At 40.6% G+C, this 25,517-nt stretch overlaps 1 protein-coding gene across 5 annotated transcripts in view; it reads left to right on the forward strand.

Moving 5' to 3' along the window:
- The first annotated feature begins 760 nt into the window (after positions 1-760).
- LOC130153529 (core histone macro-H2A.1) overlaps positions 761-25,517 on the forward strand; it is a 47,228-nt gene continuing 22,471 nt past the window's right edge. For all 5 annotated transcript variants that reach the window (XM_056348468.1, XM_056348471.1, XM_056348469.1 and 2 more), the window contains exons 1-4: positions 761-893; positions 9,333-9,533; positions 23,106-23,212; positions 24,729-24,926. In XM_056348468.1, coding sequence (XP_056204443.1) covers positions 9,362-9,533; positions 23,106-23,212; positions 24,729-24,926 — 477 coding nt within the window. In that variant the 5' untranslated portion in view covers positions 761-893; positions 9,333-9,361. The remainder of the gene's footprint in view (positions 894-9,332; positions 9,534-23,105; positions 23,213-24,728; positions 24,927-25,517) is intronic.

Below are 25,517 nucleotides of genomic sequence, written 5' to 3' on the forward strand. Positions count from 1 at the left end.
GGAAGAAGGCAGGTGAGGAGAGGCGGTGAGGGGTCACTCCCCCATTTGCCGGCAGCACAGGTGGGCACGAGGCCCTCGCAGCCCCTCTCTCCCAACCTGGCAAGGTGTGCTCAAGGACATCCACGTGTCCCATGCAGAAACTCCTCCAAAAGCTCCATCTGGGGCCTTGTAAAATGGCAGCATGCCACTGTTGTACAGCGAGGAGGAGAGCAGCCAGAGCACGTACGCCTCACACCAGCGGTACCAACCCAGTCGCTCGTTCTCCCCCTGAATGAGAAATTTCTTTTCGGGAGGAACCTGGCATCAACCCCCCGCTTTGTCCTCCCCGCCCTGCCAGATTTAGGAGCGCTGAAGATTTAGGAGCGAGCACTGCCGCACACAATGGCTGGCGAGGAGCGGGCGAGGCGGGCTGGGAGCAGCTGTGGCGGACGCGGTGCCAAGGCCCAGCCCCACGCAGGGGCCGGCGCTTTTCAATAGCCAGGCCGGGCGCCCGCATGGCAGCCAGCTGCCGCGGGGGCCGCAGGGCCTCGCCCCCCGCCTGGGAGAGCCGCGGGGCTGCGCTGGCGGCCGGCGAGGCGGGAGGCCGGCGGGGCGCCGCTGCGGCGAGGCCCCCGGGAGCGCGGGGCCGGGAGCGGGCGGTGGCGGCCGCCGAGGGGAGCGCGGGGAGCCCGCCGGGCCGGCGGCCGCCGTGGGGGGCGAGGGGCGGGGCCACGCGGGGAGGAGGGCGCGCGTGGGGCTGGGGGGGGATGTGACGCTCGGGCGCGCGAGGCATTGTGGGAGTTCGCCGCCAGCCCGTCGAGCCGTTCCCGTTGGCCCCGCGGGCGAGAGCGGAGGCAGCGGCAGCGGGGCCGCCGCCGGCCCACGGGAGACATCTTGCCGCCGGAGGCCGCGCCGTAAGTCGCTGCTGGGGGTCGCCCGCGGGGGGCCGCCCGCCGTGCGGGGAAGGAGGCGGGGGGTGTGTGCTGGGGGGGTTGGCGAGGGGCTCTGCCGCGGCGGGGCGGCAGCCGGCCCGGGGTGCCAGCGGCCCCGCGCCCGCCGGGGTGGGCTGTGAGGGAGGGGGGCACGCGGTCCCCCCGCCCCCGGCCTTCCCTGAGGAGAACCGGGGGCTCGAGGCGCGCCGGGCGGTCTGTCGGCTCTGCCTGTGGTGGCTGCGGCTCGGGCGAAGGCAGGCGATCCGCCCCGCGCCCAGCGAAATGGTGGCGGCGGGGCTGGCGTCTGTGGCAGCCGCAGCCGGGCTGCGCTGCGGGGGCTGGAGGGAGCCCGGCGGCCGCCCCGCGGGCGCTCGCCCCGCACGGGGGCTGCAGGCACGGCCGGGGGTGTCGAGCCGCGGCTCCCCCGCCTCTCTCTGCCTTTGCAGGCACGCAGGGGCTCCCCGGTCCCCTCCTGCCCACCTCGGGTCGTCGGGCGGGGGGAGATAATCGAGAGAAGCTGCGTAAAGCGCAAGTGAAAAGCAGCAGAGCGTGTCTGCAGCGTGTTTCACTTCGGGATGAAGAAACCGTGGCGTAAAAGTTACCTGCCACATGTGAATGACTTAATTAAGACGAATCAAATGACGTTTTTAAAACCGTAAGCAAAACGTGCCACGAGTGGTAAAAATACGTGTTCGGCTGGAAACGGGGGCCCCTTATTCTTTCCGACCTGTCACTTCTCGTACAGCCTGCAATATGTCTGCCTGCAGGATCTGAGCAACCTGCACGGCCTGGCTCTAGGTGTGGGTGTTCCTCATAGGGGACTGCGAGTACTGCAAGACGCAGGTGAATGCAGGTTCCTAAGGCTCAGCACAAGGGATATCGCAGGAGCATCTGGGTTTAGACCGAAGACTGATATGTCTGCGCATGTAGGAGACAGTAAGGGGAACAAACTCTTTCTGTAACTTAGATACTCCTATAATCCTTTTGTCTCCTCTGTAATCTTTAAAAGTAAGTTGCGGAAGGCCTTGTGAATTTGCACCTGAAGCCAGGAGTTGGAGCCAGATTGTATGCAAGTGGGGTGGTGTAAAACTAAGGTTGCTTCATTTATGTTGATGGAAGGAGACTGTTGAAATACATTTGGACGAGGTTTGTTACTTATCTCTTGACCATACAAATGGACGACCATTTTTTCCCCCAGGACTGTGTGTGGCTGTCACTTAGCAACAGGTCTGTAGGGAACTTTGCAACTCCACTGCCTCCCCCCATTCCAAAGAGTAGAAGAAATAAGTGAGCTAAGGAGCAAGTGAGCAATTAATAAAAGCAGAATCCAGAGTCTTGGGTACCACCCAGAGGTAAAAGATTCAAGTGGGAACAAAACAATTACAGTTGCTTTAAAAAATGTATTTAAATGCAATTGGGTACAAGATACTTTGTATCCAGTAGTGCCTAGAAAACTGGCCAGTGTGTTTGTTTTTTTGATGGCGGTTGTTTGGGTTATTGTTTGGGGTTTTTGGGTTTTTTTTCAAGCATTCTGAAACAAAGAAACTATATTGATGTTTACTTAGCAATCTTTGCAGGTTGTTTTGCTGTTATGTATCATCTGGATTCCTAAAGAGTAACTTTGTTTCATTGTGTGAAAGGCATACCCTTCAGGTTGCCAGTAAAGCCAGATTTGACAGTGTAGATTAAGCTATAACGCATCTGAAATATAGTAGTAAGACTAGAATTTGGCCTAATGACAATAATATAGGAAGAGTGCTTAAGCACTGCTGATTTTATACATCAGCATTAGCAAAAAGAGAAGTCCACCACTGCCAAGTGAGTCTTAAAAGAAATCAGCGTGTTTAAATTTGTCTGTAGGAGTTGCTTGGGTCATCAGATAAAATACCAATGTACAGCAACAAGCTTTGATAAAAGATACTCCCTTGATAAGATAGGTGATATCACTCCAGAAGAATGGTCAAAATCTTGTGCTCTCAAAGAAATTCAGAAGTATTTCTGTACAACTCTGTCAGCCAGGATCAAGGCCTGTTGTCTGTTCTGTATAAAAAGTAGTGCCGCCCCAGCAAGGTTATAAAGCAGGAATCTGGAACTGGTGCCACAAGAGGAAAAAAAAATCCTCCAGAGAGAGCCTCCCTTAGGAGAGGGTATATTGACCCAGTGGGCAGTGCAGTGAGTGTTAGGTTTTGTCAGCTCAGTGCTGCCTAGAGGTAAAATCAAAAAAGAAAAATGCAGTGTTTGTTGAAAGAGCGCAGTGTGTGCTTGCTTGCTTGTTGGGGAAAGACACTATAAACATGTAAAGAACTTACAGTTTCTTACCCAGACCCATTCTGAAGAGAGGATGATCAGGATTCATTCTTGATCCTTGCTCCAAAAGGAGTGATGCTAGAATCACACCATTCATGGCCGCCTCAGTGGGTCAAGTTCTTGCACTCCCTTTCCTCAGCAGTAAAGCATCTATCTTAAATTTCATTCTACATCTGGATTTTTCCTTGGAAGCATCTGTGTGGATCCTTTAGTACATTTTTTGCTTTCTACCAGAAATGTGAAGGGGCAAATATTTTTTTCAAAATGTTCTTCAAAACAGTTTTTCTGAACATTGAATTAATAAATGATCCAGTGATTTAAGGTCCTGGATCACATTTTATGCCTCCTACCTAGTATACAAAAACCTGTAATGAACAAATGGGCTTGATTTCATGCTAGTACTCCCAGCAGTGGTCAGTGAAGACAATTGTATTTACGTTTTCCTGACTACTGGTGGCAGGATGCCCAGCTAAAACTCTTGTCATGCTCCCAGTACTGTTCATAGTGGACGTTTGCACATTAAGGGGATATTTGTTTCAGGGTTTCAGACCCATTGTGGGAGGGAGAGACTTTTGCCAGTTGAATATGATTGTGCAACAGTATTTTGTTTTGCACTCAGATTTTGTGAAAATGTTATTACTCTTTTCCCCATCCTCTATGTTATCACTGTGGGACTTTTAGTGTCATTAATCTTCAACAGAAAGTACACCTATTGGGCAGTCATAGATGAGGAATGTTCTCTCAGTTTTCCAAGTGAACATAAATGTATGTATGGTGCTACCTTCTCAGATGAGAAATTAATATAGTGCTGGAATGGCTGTTTCACAACTGGTTTCACTCCTCTGTTTCAGACCACAAGGAGTTACTGCTTTGATAAAGCACTTAAGCTAAAATTTGAAATCACATCAGATCAAACCATAACTGAGTGATTAGCTCTTCATTTATTACTGTCGTACCTAGAAACCACAGTCACAGACTGAGACACTGTTGTGCTAGGCAAGCATTATTAGAGACCATTTTATACTGACTCTATAAGCAATGCATTTTATAAATATGCCAGACTAGCTTCTGATTAGCCAAGAACAGAGCAAGTTAGTTGTCAAAGCAAATTCAAACGCACCTTTTCAAAAAGAGTTCAGCAAGTGACTATTACTATACTACATAAACAGATTTAAGAGAGAATGGCAGCACTTACATTGTTAATCTTCCAAAACAATGGAAAGAAAATAGCATTGCAGTTAATCTCTTGTGATACAAAAATGAACTTTCCACTTAGTCTTTGTACTGGAAAGAAGAGGAAAAATAACTACTAAATCTTAGTATTTAAACTATTGTAGTAATGGTCTCCTGGATCCCACCACACTTACTGATGCGATGATATAGATGTAAATTTAATCATCTGTTTGCTGACTGCAGTTAATACGCCAGTGTAAGCCCATGATCAGACCAGTCCCTGCCCGACAGCAGTAGCATTCACAGTAATTTAAGTTATTAAGAACCAGTACCTGAAAACTATTAATAGCAGGGGGTTTTCATTACCACTGTTTGTTGAAAGTGTCAAATTGGCTGAGCTAATAAAGTACTGGTATTTGGAAATTAGGTATCACTTTACCAGGATGTGCAGGCTGTGCTTTGACAATTATGTGATGTTAAACCTTTCAGAAAAAGATGCCTATGCTCATTTTAAGAAGATAGCATTTGAAAGCGTGTTTTAGTGGAGTGTCTGTCTTTATAGAGAAAAATATGGCCAACCAGAGTTACTATAGCCAATTTCAAACAGGAAGATGTTACTTATACTGATTTCATCACTACACCTTAATATTATTTTGTTTCTTAGAAAATGTATTTCTGGCTTGCAAAGACATGACAGCAGAGGAGCTTGAATCTTTGCTTTGAGTGAAATTAATCTACCATCAAAATCTCGTTTCTGTGAATTTTGAGATCTTAGAAAGCAGTTTGAGTCTTGCCACAGTCTTTAAGGGATTTTCAAAAGGCTATGAATCGGGTGCTAAATTCTGCAACTAAGGCAATTTGTGTCCAAGCACAGCAGAGCCACTGAAGAATCATACAATGGTTTGGGTTGGAAGGGACCTTCAAGATCACCTAGTTCCAACTCCGCTGCCACGGGCAGGGACACCTGCCACTGGACCAGATTGCTCAAAGCCCAGTCCAACCTGGCCTTGAACGCTTCCAGGAATGGGGCAGCCTCAGTTTCTCTGAATATAGCATTAATCTTGATTTGAAGTCAAAGGTGAACTTGGGTAATTTAACTCCTCAGTGATATCCCCTGATTATCGCAGTGATAATTTTGTGAACTGTCATATATAACCAAAATCATTTTATTGTCAAATCTTTGAAGACTTTGCAATGTATTTGGTAAAGTTTCTCAGTAATTCCCTTGCAAAGGCAGGAGAGGGAAAAGAAAGGAAAGGATTGGTCCACTGACTGTCATTGACTTATTTTTCTTTTTAATTACCCTGCTCAAATCTTGTCTGAACTGTGGCGCATGTGATAAGGTTCCCTTTGGTTGCCTCCCTCATCTGCTGGCTAGCAGTGACTCAGCAAACAGCTCTGGTTCATTAATGTTGGCAGCATTCCAGAGTATCTGGTGTTAGAAAGATAAACTGAGAACATGTAAAGCATGCAGTTTTCTTTAGTTTTTGATTTGTCGCTATCTTTGCATTTAACTTCAATACATGTTTTTGTAGCTGTTGCAAGTGAAATCTCTTCTCTTTCCCTTCTCTTGTGCTGTGGAGAACTAGAAGTAGAGAAGAGACTTCAGGAGCTCATTGGGCCATCCCTTAGCTCAAAGGCAGGACAAACAGGTTCTGCAGAGTAATGATCCTGAATCCATAATTAAGCCTGAAAAAGATCTTCCATGCCAGGCTCTCTTTACCCCTTCCAGATTACATGGTTGGCACAACTAAAAGTGGTACTTGAAACTTAATTGGAATTTCCCTCCCTCCACCCTCAACATCTAAAGATACTGTGATTCGCTACGTGTTGTAGGAACGGGATCCTCGAGACAAGAAGCTCTGAAACTCATCTTTATTGCATTTCACTCTTAGTACTACAAGTTCCAGAAGTTCTTGCTTTTTTTTCAATATGCAAGCCCCCTCACCTTTCTGGTTCAGGCAAAATTTGTCCTCACAAATAAACTTACAGCTAGAAAGCTTGTTAACGTACAATATGAGAGGATCAGGTTAATTGTTGAGATAGGCTCAGGGTTATCCTAAATATTGAGAGAAGTGTCACCAGGAGTATAAAATAAAGGGGGAAATTAACCTCTAGAATTTGCAGAAGTGATAAAATAAGCCTATTATGAAAGAAAAAAAGACACCATATTATTTATGTGTAGGTGTTAGATAGCCACAGATGGCAGGAGACTGGAAGGTAGAAGTAGAAATGGCATGTTAAAGGGAAGAACATCTTCTGAACACTGGATGAAAGAGGTTGGAAACTAACAGCAAAATGTTTTGCTCAAGGGTGTTATAAGGGAGGTTGGTTTAGCGTGACCAATGACAATTGAAAGTACATTAACAACAAACTTAGCATTGCTATGGATAAATGATATGTATCTAGACAGTGATATACAGTACCCATTTGTTTCAATATATGAAGGAACCACTTCCCTTCTGGATGAATAGTCATTTTCTTGGAACTAAAAATGAAAGGGGAGTGCTCTTTCATTTTCTGTTACCAGCTACAGCATGGTCATCCATGTGTGTCTTCCATTTGGATTTTTAGATTGGGTGAGCTGTATTTATTCCAGCTCCTTCAAAGCCTCTTTGGCAGTAATTCTCTATTGCTGCATACTTTACTCATACTTTGGTCCAAATGTTACAGCAACTGATGGCTAGATGACACTCTCCCAAAGAAAAAAGCAATACTTCAGGAAGTAAAGATTTCCATATTCTCTTCCAGCTATTCTGACACTCCCATAAACTCGTAAGCTAAATGGTTAATAGAAATTCACTGCTGAAGTCTTGCAGGTTTTCACTAGAAAAAATAAGTTTTTCGTCGTTCACCTATCGGTTACAAACCAAAGGAATTATGAGGATAGCTAGAAACATGGGTATTTCTCATGCCCACTTTCTCTGGTGTTTGATTCAGTGAACTTCTTGACATTTGTGGGATTAAACATCTGTAGTATTGAGGAAAATGGATTATGAAAATAATTTTTGGCAGAAAGTCCATAGCCAACTCAAAGCCACACCCAGCCTTCCTGCTAACAAAGACAGAGCTAACTAGATGAGAAATGTAATTAAATGGAAGGTTTTTGAAAACACTTGTGAGCTCAAGTTAGGCAGTTTCTCAAGGCAAGAAATTGGCTTTTGTTCTCCTCTTTGCAGAATAATAGTTGTTACAGAGCTGAATTCACAGCAGAGGAAAGGAGAAGCAGCCCTTTTGATGGCTTCCCCCTTCCAAAGCTTCCTGTCTGGTTTTTGACATAAGTTTCATACATGTGGTGTGACTTTCATCTGAGCTACTAAAATGGGATTATTTTGTTTACCTTTAACAAGCAGTAAGCCCATCGCATTTATTTTACTTAATGTGCTATGCAAGTATAGGCTCTTTGAATGGAGTGTGGAAGTGGAAAGAAAAATTATTTATTTACTTATTTATTATGTTTCTTTAGTTATCCTGAGTGGTCTTAATTTGATAGGTAGTCTGAATCTCAGTGACTCATTGAGATTTAAAAGACTGCAAGACACGTCAGCACAGAACAGAAGTTGCAAAACTTAGAAGTGGGGTTAGTGAACCTGTCTTGCTTAACTGTGAGCTCGCTCAATTGTAGTGGATTCAGAAGTATGGCAAATATAGTTAAGTTCATAAGGACAAGGACAGAATTCAGAATAAATGAGAGAAAAACAAGAAAGGAAGCAAAGAAATGGTGTAATGGGAAAGGAAGTTTAAAGGGGTTTCATTGTGGAGTACATAAATACCAGGAAAATTGCATTTGTACTAGGATTTTTGCAGTGAGGAAAGAACGAGGATGCACAGAAGTGTATGTATCACTGATGCATACCGCTGCTTTCCCTAGAGTTCAGACGTGTGGGAGGGAGGGAGGGGGAGATGGGGACCATCTCCTTTCCTCTGAGTTAATTTCAAAACCCAGTGTATTGCTTAAACCTTCAAAGATACCTTGAGATCCTGTAAACCCTCCACCTCTTTGGATTTGTCAGCTTCTATTTACAGCCTCAGCAGAAATCAAAGAGAGAAAAAAATATGTTTGACAGCTGCATCAGCAGTAGGTTTCTTCACCGAGATAAACTGAGATACAGTTGTTAGATATCTGTCGGGTGATTAGACCACGTTATGTTAAGGAAAGGTGGCAGATGAAGTTCATCAAATTCCTAGAGGGCATGTTGAATCAGTGCAGTCTTTAATGAGGAGATAGCTGGTTTCCGGTAGGTTCAAATCTCAAGGGGTTCACTTCAGATATTTCTAAAAATAGAAGAAAATACAGGACATGTATTTTGCTATGCATAGGCCTTTGTCTTGGAAATTCACACATGCTTGAAAATACAGCTTTTTGAGGAAGGTGAATATACTTTACGAAAGCTTTACTGGATACAGGTTTTCCTAGTTAGGAACGTAGTTATTCATGAGCAAAACAGTCCTACCACAAATGTTAAAATGCCCAGTCAAGAGTTTTTCCCAGAGAGCGGAGGGTTGTGTCAGTCTCCTTGCAGAAAGCATCCTCTGCTTCAGTGCAGCAGATCTGTTTTACATTAGGTAGTTACCAGTCTTTGCTCCAGTAACTGTACTGGGTTTAATCTGTTAGGAATTTCAGAAAAGTAATTCCAAAGCAGATCTATACGAATTAATTTATCTGGCTTTATTATTTACTATGTTTATGATTGTTGGCATATATTTACTGTATAAAATTATGCCAAGATGACAATGGCAAGTAAACATTCTGTGAAAAATCATTTTAGGTTCTTGTTGTGTATACTCTGAAAAGGCAACTTGTCTGTGTGTTTTAGGCACCCTGATGCATTGCCTGTGCCAAAATACTGATTTGTCTTGAAATGAAGTATATGGGTATTACAGCATCAGTCCTTACTGATAACCTTTTTTTTTTTTTTTTTTTTTTCTTCCCCTCTGTAGAGGGCTATTCCAGACCCAATACAGACAAAATGTCCAGCAGGGGTGGAAAGAAGAAGTCAACCAAGACTTCCCGCTCTGCAAAGGCTGGGGTCATATTCCCTGTTGGAAGAATGCTACGTTACATTAAGAAAGGCCACCCGAAGTACAGAATTGGTGTTGGTGCTCCAGTGTACATGGCTGCTGTACTGGAATATCTGACTGGTAGGTTTTGCTGAACAATGTGAAATAATACAAACTGAATTTGCACAGAAAAACCCAAAAAAGATCCTCTGATTTATAGATGACTAAAAAAAGTTATAGCTGAAGTAAGCTTAGATCACACATCTAAGCCAAAATGAAGGTACGCCCACCGCTGCCTTGGAACTTTGATGGCTTTTGTGCGCTCCAGCGCTGGATTTGCTTTGACCGCTTGTAAACGCTCTTCTTCCCCATAGGCAGTCAGAAGGATTCCTGCTAACATCAATGCACATGGACTGGGCCTATGGTGTTGCAGTCCTTCCTGCTCCAATTTTGTGCCTGGTGGCTTTGTTTGGGTTGTAATTGTCTGTTAAGCATATACATTCCTTTTAAAATGGAGAGCTGCTCAGTGTTTACACTGGGCTGAGATTGCTTACAGCATTGTTTAAACATTTTTGTTTAATTTACAGATTATTTTTGAGACTACATATGCTGTTTGCAATTTGTTTGGTTGAGTCTGTATAAATGCACACTGTGTTCATCTGCCCTGGATCAGCATAGCTTATTTGCTTACATTTGTAGTCCTTTTGCATCACATCAGAATAAGAACACCTTAAATAATTATCCTCACAGTACCTTCTTGGAGGATGAAAGTGTTATTTTTCCTCCATTTAGAAAGAAGCTTCAAAGGAAGAAAATGCTTTGCCCAAAGACATACACAAGTAGGCATGCAAGTAAAGATCTTTACATAGAAGTTCTCAAATGAGACTCAAAACGTTGCAAGTTTACCCCACAAACATTACAAAAGTAGCCTTCTAACAGAATATTAACCCCAACTATAATATCATCAACATATGAGCTTTTCACAATATTGGTTTGCTTAAAACAAAATACACTTTAAAAAATGGATAAGAATTAACCACCAATTTAATCACATCATGAAGCCAGACTGACTTATAAGCATATACCTATAGGCTAGAGGCCTAGCAAAAATCACAAGTGCTAGATGGATTAGCGTTTGGGGACAAATTCTATTAGCATGAGTAAGGAAAAGCCTGAATTAGATCTCATTTCTCATAGCAGTGTTTCTTTGTACAGTGCATCTGCTTATGTCAATGTTCTGGTTGCAGCAGGTTCATGTGTTTCAAGGGACAGTAGTCTTTAAGCTATAATGGTGTGCTCAGCCTCTGAGGAAGAGATACAGTTCATTCTTTCTTTGAATTAAGCACTAAGTAGCAAAGCCTGTGGTTTAACTTTGCTGGGAGTATTTAAAACCGAAGTGACCTGACTCTTAAGACAATTTTAGATACACCTTATAATGATACTGAAGAACAGAAATAGGCTGATATTTTTTTTTCTGCAAAGTTTCTTCTTCTCGTAAAGACGAAGACTGGTAACATTTGAAAATAATTAATAGTGTGCTTATTTTTAAGGTATTCATATTAAATTATTGAATTTTCTCAGCCTTCAAATATCCTTTTTTTTTTTCTTCACTTGTTCGCGTTCATAGTTTTCTTTATTTGGGCCTTTTCTTTAAAAGAATGCTTTTAAACTTCATAGATGGCCTTAAAAAATTAACATTTCCTTCAGCCAGGTTCCTGCTTACAGCAATAACAACTCAAATAAAATGCTTCTTAGGGTGAAGGGTGCTTTGAATGCTGCCCTTTTAAAGAAACAGAACAATACAGGTGAGCTTAAGGCACTGCTAATGAGCAGCACATGTTATTGGTTAACTGTTTGATTTAAAGTGTTTACTGAGGCAGTGATGGTTAAGGCAGCTAAGAATAGGCTGGGGAAATAAAGGTGTTTCTTTAACTGCTGTGCATCCTGGGAAACTGTCTGAGGAGGTTAACAACAAAAAAAAACTAAAAACCCCAAAGTTGCACATGTGGCTTCTTTAGGGGAAAAAAAAAAAGGAGGGGGGAAGGAGAGCTAAGGGCAAAAGTACCTTACTTTTCTCTCCCTTTAAATGTTTTTAAGCTGGTGTGAGAATTTTTTTTTCTTCTTTCTCCTCTGAAAGCAAAGTAGATAGTCCTAGTATCCTGTATCTCAGAGTTTTGTTACATTCTTACACATAGATACATCTCAAAAGCCTAGATACTCTTTTCTTTCCTTACGGAGTTAGTAACAGTTATATATTTTATGACTGTTTCAGTCTGGTGGGGTTTTTTTCCCCCTTTTCTTTCTGTAAGTGTTTCACACTTTATATAGTGTAATTTTTCAGCCTTTAATGCTCAGTATGTTTTCTGAACTTCAGGTCATTCATCTTTTTCAGTATAATTCAGAAACATTCCCTTGAAATGGGGTGCTTGGAGATTTTTGGTTTGTGTTCTTTTTACCTCTTGGCAGTTATTGCTTCACAAAACCAGAGAAATCCTGACTTCTCTCCAGGAGAGTTTTTAAAGATGCTCATGTCAGCACATGATCTGAGACTAAATCAAAGCATTTCAAAATAAAAGCAGGAACGTGACATAATAGGAAGGAGACCATGGGAAGTGGCATGCTAATAAATTGGCTAAATCAAAAAAGCAATCCTGTGCATCCAGGAAGGAGTGGAGAAGCACAGAATATCAAAAGCAGTTGTAGGAAAGAACTTCAGAAAAGACTGGGGGGGAGGGGGGGGGGGGAAGTGACAGAGACGTGACCTAATAGAACCTACTAAGGTTTGAAAATTAGTTCATGTGTGTGCAGAATATGGCACTGACTTTAATCCTTTAGAAGATGAAGTGCTAAATTTTGCTGGCCTTTGCTAAAGTTTACCTCTGATGTAAATCTGAAAATTAGTTCGTAATATGTTCAGATCTGGGGTTTTGGTTTGGTTCAATTTGATATTTGAACTTCCAATGTTTCCAGCTGTTCAGAACTGGAGTTCTGTTCTGGATCCATCTGTAGTTATGACTTTATCCATTTTGTACTTTGAAGGTAACCTTTGAAGCTGTTACCATGTATGTACAGCTACTCATCAGAAAGTAAAAATACACGTTCTGTAATTTCTTGTAGTCTATGGGCCCATTTGTAATTTAAGCCCTTCTTCATTCTGCCCGACAAAGTGCTTTTTCAAACTACATTTATTTGTATTAGCATGTTTATACACGGCACAGCTCCACTAGCAAGGACATGCACTGTTTTAGCACACAGGAGTTAGTCTGGCTGCTTCAGTTGCTGAGAACTAAAAACTGCATCTTTTTGGGTTGCTTTTCAGTCTCTTGTCATCTGACAGCTTCTTGTACAGGGACTGGCTGGCGTGCATCTTCCCTGTGTTGTCTGTTATAGTAACTTTAAAAATAATAATAAAACTGCTATATTATTAGATGTACCGTTTGTCTTCTGGTCTTCAGCTAATGAAGTGTTTTTCCTTATCTTACATTTCAATATACTTGGCACATAAACAGGTTGCACAGTGAGTATTCTTCTGTTACCTGTTCACTAAAGGTTCTTGTTATCTACAAGTAATGCTACAAAAGAACTCACTAGCACACCCAGTGTATGCAGTTCGGTTTCTTAAGCATACTACCTTCTTATTCTTTTCTGGTTTTCATCTAAGGAAATAGTATGTAATGTCCACTGTAAATAGGATGTAAGTTCATGGGTGAGTGTGCAGAAAGTACCTTTGAGTTTTACCAATACTGAAGCAAGTGTATATACTTCTTTCTCTGCTCTGGAGGAATAGTATGGATGCTGAAGAACCATAATGCATGGTTCTTCTTTCTTTTCTGCCCTTGCAGTAGCAGTTCATGCAGTGCTGTCTGTCTTGCAGGGAACAGTCAGAATATTTGATTAACTTCTGCTTATGCCACAGAATTAATTTTAAGCATTATCAACAGCTTTAAGTTGACAAGAAGTTCAGTGTTAGTAATTCCTTTTGTCATCTTTCCTTTTTGTGGCACTTGTTTTACAATGGTTTATTGCCTATTTATCTTCCCTAACGTGTACTTCATAAAACTGCAATCCACTGCAAAGTAGTGTATCATTATCCATTTCTGTAAAAAATAAAATACTAGGTTAGTCAAGAGGATGGCCACTGTCTTCATCTGGGGCATTGCAGCCACTCAGGTGAAGTTTTGTATGGTTTGTATTTGTCAGAACTGGTCCAGCCATACATGTGATCAGATATATTCCCTTAAGATGTGTATAGCTTGCACAGTTACAATATAGTCCAAACTTTCTTACTAGCTGAAAAAGATTCCTTTGCCCTTAAAAAATAGAGATCTCTTGAGCATATTTAAAGGCAGCAAGAACTAGGCCTGCAAGTGATTTCTGTTCCCCCTGCCCCCCATCGTTTTCTCTACGCTGTAAATAATTTTCAATTGCCAAAATGTCATAGCAAATGAGGAGAAGGAGAAGTTTATAAAACAGCAGGAGAACAGGAATACAGAAGAAATGAGACTTTGATTTATATTTGTTCTGTACATACTGAAGTAAGGTAGGAGAAAATGTTAAATGTCTGTTTTCTCCATTAGATTTTTATTTCTCAACTGGATTTTTATTGCCCATTGTGTACTGTTGATCATGTATTTTGTTAAAATGTAAAATGAGCACCTTTTGAATCCCAGGGTTAGAATGGCTTCTGAGGCATTCTGGTGCTTACCTGAGTTTTTGTTTTCAGGCTTTCTGATGTCACCAGAATCCCTTAATGGAGGTTCATGTGCTGGAGCTCAGTTCGTTGCATTTTCATCTTGATTAATTTTCGATGTGGAAAACTTTCTTAAGCCAGCTGCTGATTGGCTGCAAATTGAAAGTCCTTCCTGAATGCAGTAAGTTTAACTGCTCACTTCAGATGCTCACTTTCCGATGTGCAAGCTGATCAACTTGAACTGCTGTTCACCTCTTGTGTTCTGCTTGCTGCTGAAAATTTTTACAGGGTCACAGAGGAAAACAATGATTTGCCCTGTTTGTCAAAGTAGATGTACTGCTGAACTTCTGCTTGGAAGCAGAGGGGAGCTCAGAGGTCCACAGTAAAAAAGCATTAGGTTAAAAGCAGATTCAAGTTCCAGGCGTTCGGAGGCTACCATAAATAACAGTCCTTAGGGAGTAATGAAATTTAAGAACAAAATTAATTGATAGTATCTCTTTGATACTGTTGAAATGTGCATTCGCTACCAAGATACATTTCTTCTATTTAAACAGACAGCTTTAGAAACACTAATCCCTATTATGGTGTTGTGCCACAAATTGTGTCCCAAAAGAGGTTTAAAATAAATTAGCATCTTGTAGAACCTGTGCCTTACTTGAGCAAGCATGAACCTACCTCTTCAGATCCAGTGTGGTTTTAGTATGGATTAATGTTGGACCTAAAATACAGCAGGGTTGTTTATGGCAATAGTCTCACAAGCAGAGACCTTTTGAACATGTCAGCATAGCAAAGCTCCTTTGTAACATTTCTCTTTTACGTGAGACTTGTGTCACGCTCTGAAGAGAAGTGATTGTCACAATGTAGAATCATTATGCTTGTGAGAAGTGCCTCTTTAGGTATAAAACTTTGCATTGTTACTGAGTGACCAACTTTCTGAACTTACAAATGTATGAATCGGTCTGCTTCAAATATATATAACTGAAGAGATTTCATGACTGATAAGCCCTTCCTTGGCCCCAACAATTGCAAACACTTCGGTGTGTGCCTATTTTACTTTGTAGTCCCATAAACTTCAGTGGGTCTCTTGAGTTACAAAAGCTAAGTTGATACAAAATTACTTACCTGGTTATGGTTCTAATGTATTCTCCAAGCTACAGAGATCAGGTTTGATGAAAAACAATAAACGCCAAAGCATTTTCTCTTGATAAAAGCCCTAACGGTGCATACTGGTATGTCAACATAGGCATTTCAGAGGGGTAAATGTGCATCAGAATTTGCATTGTGACGTGTCTCGTATTGCGATAACGCAAAAAATGCTGGGCTGGGTTGGTTTGTTTTTTACATCACGTCACTGAATTATTTTCTCCCTTGAAAATATTAAATTTTAGTTATATTTTAATATCCTTAGATCTAGAACTAAATACTTTTTATTCTGGTAACAGGCATTAGATCTATTTATTTGGCTAAGTTGCAACAAAGTAATGGCTTCTACTATAAATTGCTGCTCAATTTAATATTGGTATCACCCTTTGTTTTGAAGAATGGAGTTTAAGTGTAAAACAAAAATTTGGCTGATTTTGCCACACCTTTTTTTCTACCCTTATCTTTGTCTTAGCTTGTGTCTCTTCTTGAGAAGACCAAAAGAACCTAGAAAGCTTAAGCCTTTTCTTCTTTGGCCCTTTATTCTTGGGACTGATAGTTGTAGCACAAATTGGTAAAAAGCTGGAAGATATCCTACCTTTCTAGAGTCACATGCAGTTTCTTTCCTCAGATTGTCTCAGACTTTAGAAGTTCTTACATCAAGTATTGTAAGCATGACTCTTCCCCTTTTCTTTTCTCTGTAAGGATTATTTAAGAATGCCTCAGTTCAGATTATGCTATATGTTTGGTCTTCAGTCTTTTTTCCACAGTACATTTATCCATGAATTTTTTTTTAGGGATGAAAATCCATGTCCATTCTTAGGAGCAGTTGGATGAAATACTCCGTTCTCAATATAAAACCTCATTGGGGAAAAATAAACGTAGGGAGTATACAGTAAACAGTGAAATAACAATATTGTTAAAACAAACAGGAGGTACTTGTCCTCCAAACTGCAAAAATGTCTGTAATGTTGTGAGCCTTGTTATTGCAAGATGTTGTGGATACCAGAAAAGAATACCAAACCATCATGAATAGTTTCAGAAAACAATTAGACACATCCATAGAAATAAAATCCATCGGGAGACTTAAACACAAAGATGGCATTTCTAGGTTGGGAAACCGCTAGTTGTACATGGATGAAATCAGAGGGCATGTGCTGGGAACAGCATTTCAAGTTTGCCTGTTCCTTTAATCCTCCTGAGCACCTGCTCTTGGGCAGTGGCTGGGGACTGGGTGTCAGGCTAGAGGTATTTTTTACTCTGATGAAGTTATAACTTGTCCATACATCCACCTACCACAGAACATCCAAAGTAATGGATTTTATCTGCTTTGTTCTCAAGACACGGATTATTAAAAAAAAAAAAAAAAAAAAAAGGCATTGAACGTGCTGTATAGTCACTCCTATACTGCTTCTGTGAAGTAATGGGGAAAAATATTTATAAGTATTTTTCTTATAAATAATAACAGTTGTATTTGTCTACAGATACTTGTATTTATTATGGTTTCCATTGCTATCTTGATACAAAAAGACTTGATGTGGGGGGAAGACTGAGACAACAGCAATTTAATGAGTCGTAGTATTTTCAGTAATAAACATTGAATCCCACTTTCCTCACTGCAGAGGCAGTATCTAATAAAACCATTATCACCATCTGCCAGATCACGTTGAAATGAGTTACAGTATAAAAATGAGAGCACAGCATACATGGGTTGCATCAGCTTTGGCCATTGTTTAGTAAAGCCTTTGAGACTGACTTGTATGTCTTGCTTCTCTTTGTAGGGGTGTGGGTGCGCATGCCCTTGATACACATACCCATTTCCTCTTTCATGCCCAGGGTTTGGAGTCACTTCAGTAAAGTCCAAAATTACAATATTAAATCCTCTCCTCTTTTGCTTTTGTTAATCACGTTATTAATGTTCACTGAGTTTCAGCAGATGATTGGTATCTGCCACTTCTTTAATGTTTGGAAATGCAAGTTCCTAACATGTGCCTGCAATGGTTAAAGACTAAGCTAGGACCAAGTCTTAAGACATGAGTAGTCTCCTGTACTTTGTAACAGCCAGACCAAAGTGTAGATGCTGCACTTGATCAAGTAACGTCTGGCAGCAGTTATATTAACCATGTTTGAGTGCGTTTCTGAAACATATGTAAACTGTTAGGAGTAACAGCGAAGTGTAAACTGCTAGGTAGAGGAAGCTCCACTGAAAAAGAAAAAAAAGTTAATTTGAGTTATATCAGGATTCTTGAAGTCAGTGGAGAAGAAATAGGCTATCTCTTTTTAACTTAGTACTCAGGGTGTGACTGTCATAATAGATAACATTTGAGATGACATTCACTTTCTGGTTTCCCTGAAAAGTGGACATTCATACTTTTTATAGATCAATAGTAAACCAAGAAAATTTTCAAAAATAGGACATTAAATAACACTGGATCTCTTACAAAAACAATAATGGATGGTATTAAAGTGTAGAGAAGAGCTGAAAAGAAGTGTGAATCAGATCAGAAGGCTCTAAGTGGAAGTGGCTTTTGTGGCCTGAACTTGAGTTTTATGTAAACAGCAGTCTATCATCTGCCTCCCAGAAATGGAAAACTTACAATAACTTGGCAAAGTTAACAGTTTCTTCTTTAAGGGTCCTAGTTTTGATACAGCTCAGACACTAAGGACTGAAAGGTTTGGGGTTTTTTTATCACATCCTAAGAGAACGATTGCCCTGCTGAGAGTTGAGGTTTCATCAAGGCTTGCTCAAAGCAGTAAAATTTCTTGAATTGATTTTCACTGCATCAAATTTCCATGACTTTGAACCAGGGCTGAGAACTGTTTTATTGGAATGCATGAGAGGGAAAGTGTTGTTAAATGACTCTACCTTCGTTCTTGCAACTGCAGATTCCGGAGGGATTGGGTGGAATACACAGAGAAGAATGCAGGAAACTCTTAGCAGTCTTGGTTGATTTGGGCTGATTGAGTTAAAACCTTCTGGAATCATGTGAAATTATTCTGAAGTCAATAAAATGCTGATGGAAGGATGATTAATTTAAAGTACAATAAACAGACTCCTTGTCATGTAGTTGGCTTTGTAGCAAATACATGTTTTCTCGGTGGAATTGTATCAATATTCATTTTTTCTTTGATTTCTGGATATTGTTTTCAATTTTCTTCTGAGGAGAGGCTTCAAAATTTTTTAGAACCCCTGACTTGTTCCTGTTGAAACTTGTGTGTTCACAAATTGGCCTCGTGTCAATACATCACCTGTTAGTTGTTAAGAGTTTAATTTTCAAAGCTATGATTTCATCTCCCTGAAGAGAAGGTGGACAAAGGGATTCAATGCAACAGCAGTGTTTTAGCTTGAAATGTAAACCAAAAAAAAGAAAAAAACATTTTGGGGATGAACTCAGACCAGATTGAATTGAGTATTTACATTTTGAAAGTATTATGGCCCGGAATGCACAATAAGCTAAAGGCCTTGTCATTTAGGCTTTAAAGGAGTTTTATTCAGTAATGACCAGTAATATTTTGTTTCAAAATTAGGACAAATGAACTAGAGCATTCTCCAGGAGTGGGAGAAGAATGCACTTGCTTTTGTTTCCATCCAGATCTGCAGTTGCTACCGTACCTGCTTTGTTTTGGTCTAGTAGTAACTTGTTTCTTTTAACCTTCTGTTGAGTTCTTGTTCCAAAATTTGCAAGTTGTCTGAAATAGCAGAGTAAGGGTATTCAAGGCAGAGCAGTACCACTGTGAAACCAGGAAAGGCAGATAATGAAATTGGGGACTTAGCAGGAGGACCAAGAGGTGCCCAGAGATCAGTTTCTGCAAGCAGAGGATGAGGAACTCGCCCTGAAAACTTGCTTCACGATGAGGTTTCTGCGGAGACTTGTAACACTTTTTGGTTGTTTTTGAGTAGGAAATGCCTTGAGAACAGCTTTTCCTGTGGTCTTATCTCAGGCTTAAGTACAAAGATATACAACCTGTTTTCTTTTCTCCTTTAAAAATATTTAACTGAACTTCTAAAAACCTCACCAGAAGGAAAGCGGTTTTGGTTCAAGTGCTGAGAACAGGCTTAGACCAGTTTTCATTACTCGTATCCATTTGCCTGGTTATAAATATTACAAAAGATTTTTTCAATCAATATAAATGAGAACTACCTTTCAGTTAAATTTTAAGAGAAGATTGCTTAACTTCTAGGACTTTCCCTTCCCACTTTAACCTCCTGCTTTTAATGATGACTGAAAAGAAGAATAACATTAATCAAAACTGTTTGTTGAATCAAATTGATGTGTTCATGTTATAGTCAGATTTCTAAGGCATCTGTCACTTTTCTTGCTACATAACAGCTGTCCAATCATGAATATATCACATGCTGACATGGCATTCCTACTTAATTTTTTTCTTTCTTAATTGTGTACTTCTCACAGCTTTTTCACTGGATTGTTTTGTATCTGCAGTTGAAGCAATATAGGTTGTTTTGCTTTTTTGGTTTGGAATTATTCAAAAGCACAGAAAAAGTAATTGTGTAAATATAAAGAGTATCTCTTCATATTAACCTAAGATTTCAACATGTAGTAGTTGAAGAATTATACCTTAAAATTCTTATAGTATTGCATAACTTGTGTATTTTCCTCATTTTTTAAAAAAAAACAGAGATTTTAGTGTTCAGTACTTCTGTAAAGTGTCTCAGCTGCCTGTTGCCTGAGTAGTGGTGGTGTAATTATTCTCTAGGGGGGAAATGCCTTGAGTAAATATATGAAAGGAATGGAATAGACATTATGCAACTTACATCCTTTCTGTGAGGCCTCATTTTTGTAAAATGTTCTCGTTTTGGTCTTCTGGCTGGATAAATACAAGCTGAGTGAATCCTGATGTCATGGAAGCTCTTAACACTTTCCTTTGCCTGAACACTAAGAAGCAAAGCTTTCTCTCTTGACCCTGTTCAGTTGCAGGAGTTGATTTTTTGAATGTCTGTTTTTTCCCCACTGTTGCGTGACTACCTTTAATGAAACAGAACGTTTCAATGACTCAAACCTTTGAACCTGGTAGAATGGCACTTCCAAAGATGGGTCTGACCTAAGAATTCAGATCCAGTCTCAATTTTAAATACCTTTTTCCATCTACTGCTTTTCCTAGCTCCACACCTAAATCCAAAGCGATTATTCCAGAGATTTGAGTCAGCCCCCTTACAGAGCGTGCTAGATTTTCATCTAATTTGAAATTGGTTTAAAACATGGATGAAACACCATTCAAATCTTTAGAATTAAAGCAGCATAAAACAGATGTGAAAGTGAAGCTGCCTGCAAGCGAATTCCAGGCAGGTAGTTGGGATCCCATCCAGATCCAGAAAGTCTTCATTTCTAGCACTTGTAAGTGCTCTGATCTTTTGGGTTTGGATTAGGTTTGTTTCTGTCAGTGCTAAATCAAAAACTTGTTGCCTCTGTTGGCTTCAGCTTGAATACCTCCTAATCTTCTGTTTTAAAACGGGGGAATTCCTCCTCCGACCAGACGTGTGTGCAAGCTGAGTGTTGCTGTTCTCTGTGCTGCGGGTCCCTCTGCACGCACAAGCAATACTGGATAATTATTGGAGAACTGAGGAGAAGGCTAGAAGAAAAATTCCACCCTCCATGCCCTCCTCCTTTCTCCCTCTCCCCAAGCTCCTCTTTTGTGGTCCTCGAGGCCAGTGCAAAGCGTTCTGTTCCTGAAAAGGAAGTGGGGTACCTCAACTTCCCTAAAGGACCATTAGAAAACTGTAATTTCGAAATGAGTTTCCTGTCCAAGGAAGAGGGCTTAGCACTTACAAGAACAGTTCTCCACTGTAAGAGGCAGACATTTTAGTTTTATGAGGAACAAATAAAACATTCCTCTGTGCTTTACAGGCATAACACTTTCTTAGACTCTTTAGTTACAAAATGACCTGTCTGCATAGTTATGCTGATCAGTTGCAGAGAGTAACATGGCCCAACTGTTTTGCGCTGCCTGATGCAGTAAAGAAGCGGAGGTGGGGGAAGCAGAGGCAAACCAAAAAGTAGTCTGCTGTTTGCTGCAAATCCTTCCCATGCTTATCAGCTGGTAATAAAGCCTGAGATACAAACAAAACAATTCCTGATCTAGAGAGGTAGAGATGCTGGCCTTATTACGGTGACACAGAATCTCTCTGAGGTTAGCGGGGATGCACAGGGTGTAACCAAGAGCACAGCTTGTCCGTTGGAAGGTGATACAGGTCTTCTGTCACAACAGGCGGCTGTATGCGGTACTGAATGCAAGCCAAACCTCACGTGTCTGAGCTGTGGCTTTTCAGAAGTATGTGAAAAGGATTATGCCAGCTTAATTCAGTTCTTTGGAGGTGTGGAAAGCATAGTCAAGTTGACCTTACCCTGCTAATCCTGCTTTAAAAATAAATTAAAGCAATTGTTGTCAGCATGAAATGTTGAGTTACTTTTGGGGGCTTAAACTTAATGTTCTATCTTGCCCTACAATAAAGTTAATTGTGTATTTTGAAGAACACAAAAATAGTGAAAACCTATCAAAATCCTCAATGAAGTTTAACTATAGAACATCCAGAAGCAGCTGTAAGTTTTCCAGTAGGTGTCATAACTAGCTTATTATGGGCCTTACGATGAAAAAATAATTGGAGAATCATGTTAAATTCAGTCTAATGAAAGGCCGTAGTCTGTGCTATATAGTATTACTTAAGATTTACTATGTGTTATGGTAAAGGTATGTGGTCATGTGGGCTTTGATTTTAGTCTTTTCCATTTCCAAATTAACATCTTAATTCAGTTCTATTTGCCTCTAAAGCAAACTTATGGGAGAGCTTTCGTGGTATAGTCTGTTATTAAATCTGAAATCAATCTCATACCCTATTCTAATGTTACATTTTAATATATTAACATAGAATAGATGTGAAAAAGACGTTTTAATGTTCTTTTTTCTCCAAACATTACCGGGTTTGTAGAAGCAAATCTACCAAAAGCAAAACACAGTCTATACAGAGGGAGGCAAAAGGTTATGTATAATAGAGACAGCAGTAGCACATAATTGCAAAGTCAAATAAATATGTTATGTTGTTTTTTTAATTGTTCCCCAGACTTTCTTGTAATTAATTGCATTCTTTGCCTAAGGCTTCTTGAGTTGAAGACAGGTAAGTTAGCAGGTAACGCTCTAGCCTTTTACTTTGTAGACCCTTGCAGGGGAGCAAGTTAATCTTTCCTTATTCCAACAAAAGCCATCAAATGCACAGCTGTTAAATGGATTTTGTCAGGACTGGAAATTTCTTCTAAGGAGATAATTTACTGGGAGCAAACAAACATGATTCATCAATTACTTTCTCTAGACAAAAACTTCTCAGAGGAAAAAAAAAAATCATTAAGTAAGTGTAGCAGCAGAGTGTGTATTCTTAATGTTCTAGCTTGAATGTGTGCTTACATGCTTCCATAACATTAAAAATGAGAAACTGAGAATAGCATCTTTTCCAGTAATAAAAAAGTAGAAGCACTGCAAGCCAGAACTTACATTTATGACAGGTTTGAGGGGGAAAAAAAGAGCATTTGTACACCTAATACTCTGTCCCTGATAGGAGAGGGATCCTAGGAGGTGAAGTGACAGTAGCCTTGAGAAGAACACTGAAAAATCAAGAATCTAGGGGAACTTCTTTAAAAGGACAAAAAAGTAAATGAAGTTTAGACCACAGGACTTCAAGTATGCATTTGTCCTTCAATGAGCAGACATATCAAAAGAAAATTATAATTTTAGAGTTAGATGTCTGTTGAGGGTATTGAACAGCAGTTAGGAATAACACGATGTAATTCAGGTATCTTTTTGCATGGATGTTAAATAACACATTGGTTTTTCTTAATGATCACAATGTAATTAAAAGAGGCTTACTTTCTCCCCAGCGGAAATTCTTGAATTGGCTGGAAATGCAGCAAGGGACAACAAGAAGGGTCGAGTCACTCCTAGACACATCCTGTTGGCTGTAGCAAATGATGAAGAATTAAATCAGGTAAGACAGAACTCCGCCGTGTGAGGGCCAGGATTTCCTTTAGGGCTTTTTAAATTGTCTTTCCATATAGCTGAACTGTAACTCAAGACCTCTGCTTATTGAGTAGCCCACCAGGAAACTGCTCATTCGCTCACTAACACGCTGCCTGTGTAACTAACTACAGCACTCAGCTTAATTATGTATTTCAGGACTCTTAAAACATGTGAAAATGCAATGGATATGTAATATGACATTTGCTTGTGCTATTACAACCACTTCTGTTAGAGTGGGATATTGTCATAAATTCTACAGAGACGTGGAGAAAATCTTGCAGATGCTTTTTTTTTTTTTGTTGGCTTTTGTTTTCCCCCTTTATGCAGCTTAAGACTCAGTGGGACCTATCCTGCTCCTGTCATTGTTACAAAGTCTGTCATTGTTACCACAGAATTAAGAGTTCTGGAACTCTTGAAAGTCTGTGTCCTTTGCAGATTTCAAGATACCTTTAACTTAGCCACAGAAAATTTGGGTGTTATTATTACAGTGTTGTGGTGTTAGCCAGAGGCAGTGGCCAGGATTAATGCACCTTTGTGTGAGGTGCTGGACAAACACACCTTTTTCTGAACCTATGTGTCATGATGGGGCAGGGAAAAAAGTATCCCCAAATCAACTTACTTCTGACTTTGTCTGAAATTTGATAATAGTTTCCATTCATCATCCTTTTGTAAGCTTGGAGCATCACTGAACTGTGGTTGGGGAGCAGTAAACATGAATCAGAAGGTGGGAGTACGTGAGGGACTTTGATACTCACCTTTTGTATCCTCCCAAATAGGGAATTAGTCCCAGTTAGATGTATAAAAAAATGGGTTAAAGTGGTTTTAAATACAGAACATGATATATTTCACCTCTGCTTTTAAAGGCTTGAATGATCTGCACACTTTTGAATATTGATCTGCTTTTCTTCAACTACATAAAGATTTTTTTGAAGAAAGACTTCCAGGTATAGAGATTTGTATAAATGTTACCCTCCATTTAAAGTTTCTTTTTCTAAGGAAAAAAAAATATCTGTTTTAAAAACATACTTTCAAGAAAATTCAGCAGTTGGGACATATATTGGGTTCACCACAGCGTGGTACCCACTGCAGTCCCATGCCATGGACTTGGGGTCCCATCTCTCTCACACAGGCTGCCCTGCAAAGCCCTCACGTCTGGGGCTGGGGCTGTCCTGTTTTCAGGCAGCTGGGTAACAGTCCTCATTGCATGGCTTCACAGAAAGAGATCTGGTGCGAGCCCAAGAGATACTGACAGTAACAAGCATATGTGCAAGAAGAATACATATTCCCTTTATAGTTAAAATCTAATACGTGAGCATTTCATACGTTTCATGTCTCTCTTCTTCAAAGATAATGTGTTAAGAAACATACAAGAACCCATTAAAACTCAAGGCAATGTACAAAATTTGCATTAAACGCCACTTTCTATTTATTGATGAGTAAATGCTGGGATTTGGCATCTACAACTTTTTTTTTTTTTTTACTAGCTATTGAAAGGGGTCACCATAGCCAGTGGTGGAGTGTTACCCAATATTCACCCAGAGCTGTTGGCAAAGAAGCGGGGATCAAAAGGAAAACTGGAAGCCATCATCACTCCACCTCCAGCAAAGAAGGCAAAGTCTCCGTCACAGAAAAAAACTGTATCAAAGAAAACTGGCAGCAAGAAAGGGGCAAGGAAATCCAAGGTAGAGTAATCTGTTTAAAAATTTAAACCCAGACAAGCTTGCTAGTAGTAGCTGCAGGGAGCATCGCTCAGTAGGATAGGCTTGTTATTATAATCTGTGTGGTAGTAACAACAGTGATTTCGGTAGCAGTGTAAGCAGGTGCTGAAGGGGGAGTACTGCCCCCTCCCTAGTGCTGCTGGAAGGGTGAGAACCCTTGGAAGTAGCACAGGTTTGCTGGACAGGCAGGCAAGCTGTAAACACTGCTCTGTATGAAACCGTCGTTAGGTGGGCACAGGCTGGAGACACCAAGAGACAGAAGAGAGTGTATGGGGCTACACTAGCCATGCCCTGCTGGCGGGCAAAGGAGATCTTATGTAGCAGCTATAGGTGTAGCTCTGCTGTGACTGTGCACACAGGTGCCTGCATTGGGCTAGGCAGAGTAAACTTGCTTGGACTTTGTTCGAGTATTGATATGTGTCTGCAAAAAACAGGGAATCTGGGTATTTTTTTCAAAAGTCAAGTCACGCTAAAGCAACATTTGCAATTTTAGATATTGAAGAAAACCAGCCTAAGTCACTTGCGCTGTAATAGTGTCCTCAGCATCAGCATGTC

The sequence above is a fragment of the Falco biarmicus genome, chromosome 8, assembly GCF_023638135.1.
Source record: "Falco biarmicus isolate bFalBia1 chromosome 8, bFalBia1.pri, whole genome shotgun sequence".
Classification (NCBI taxonomy): domain Eukaryota; kingdom Metazoa; phylum Chordata; class Aves; order Falconiformes; family Falconidae; genus Falco; species Falco biarmicus.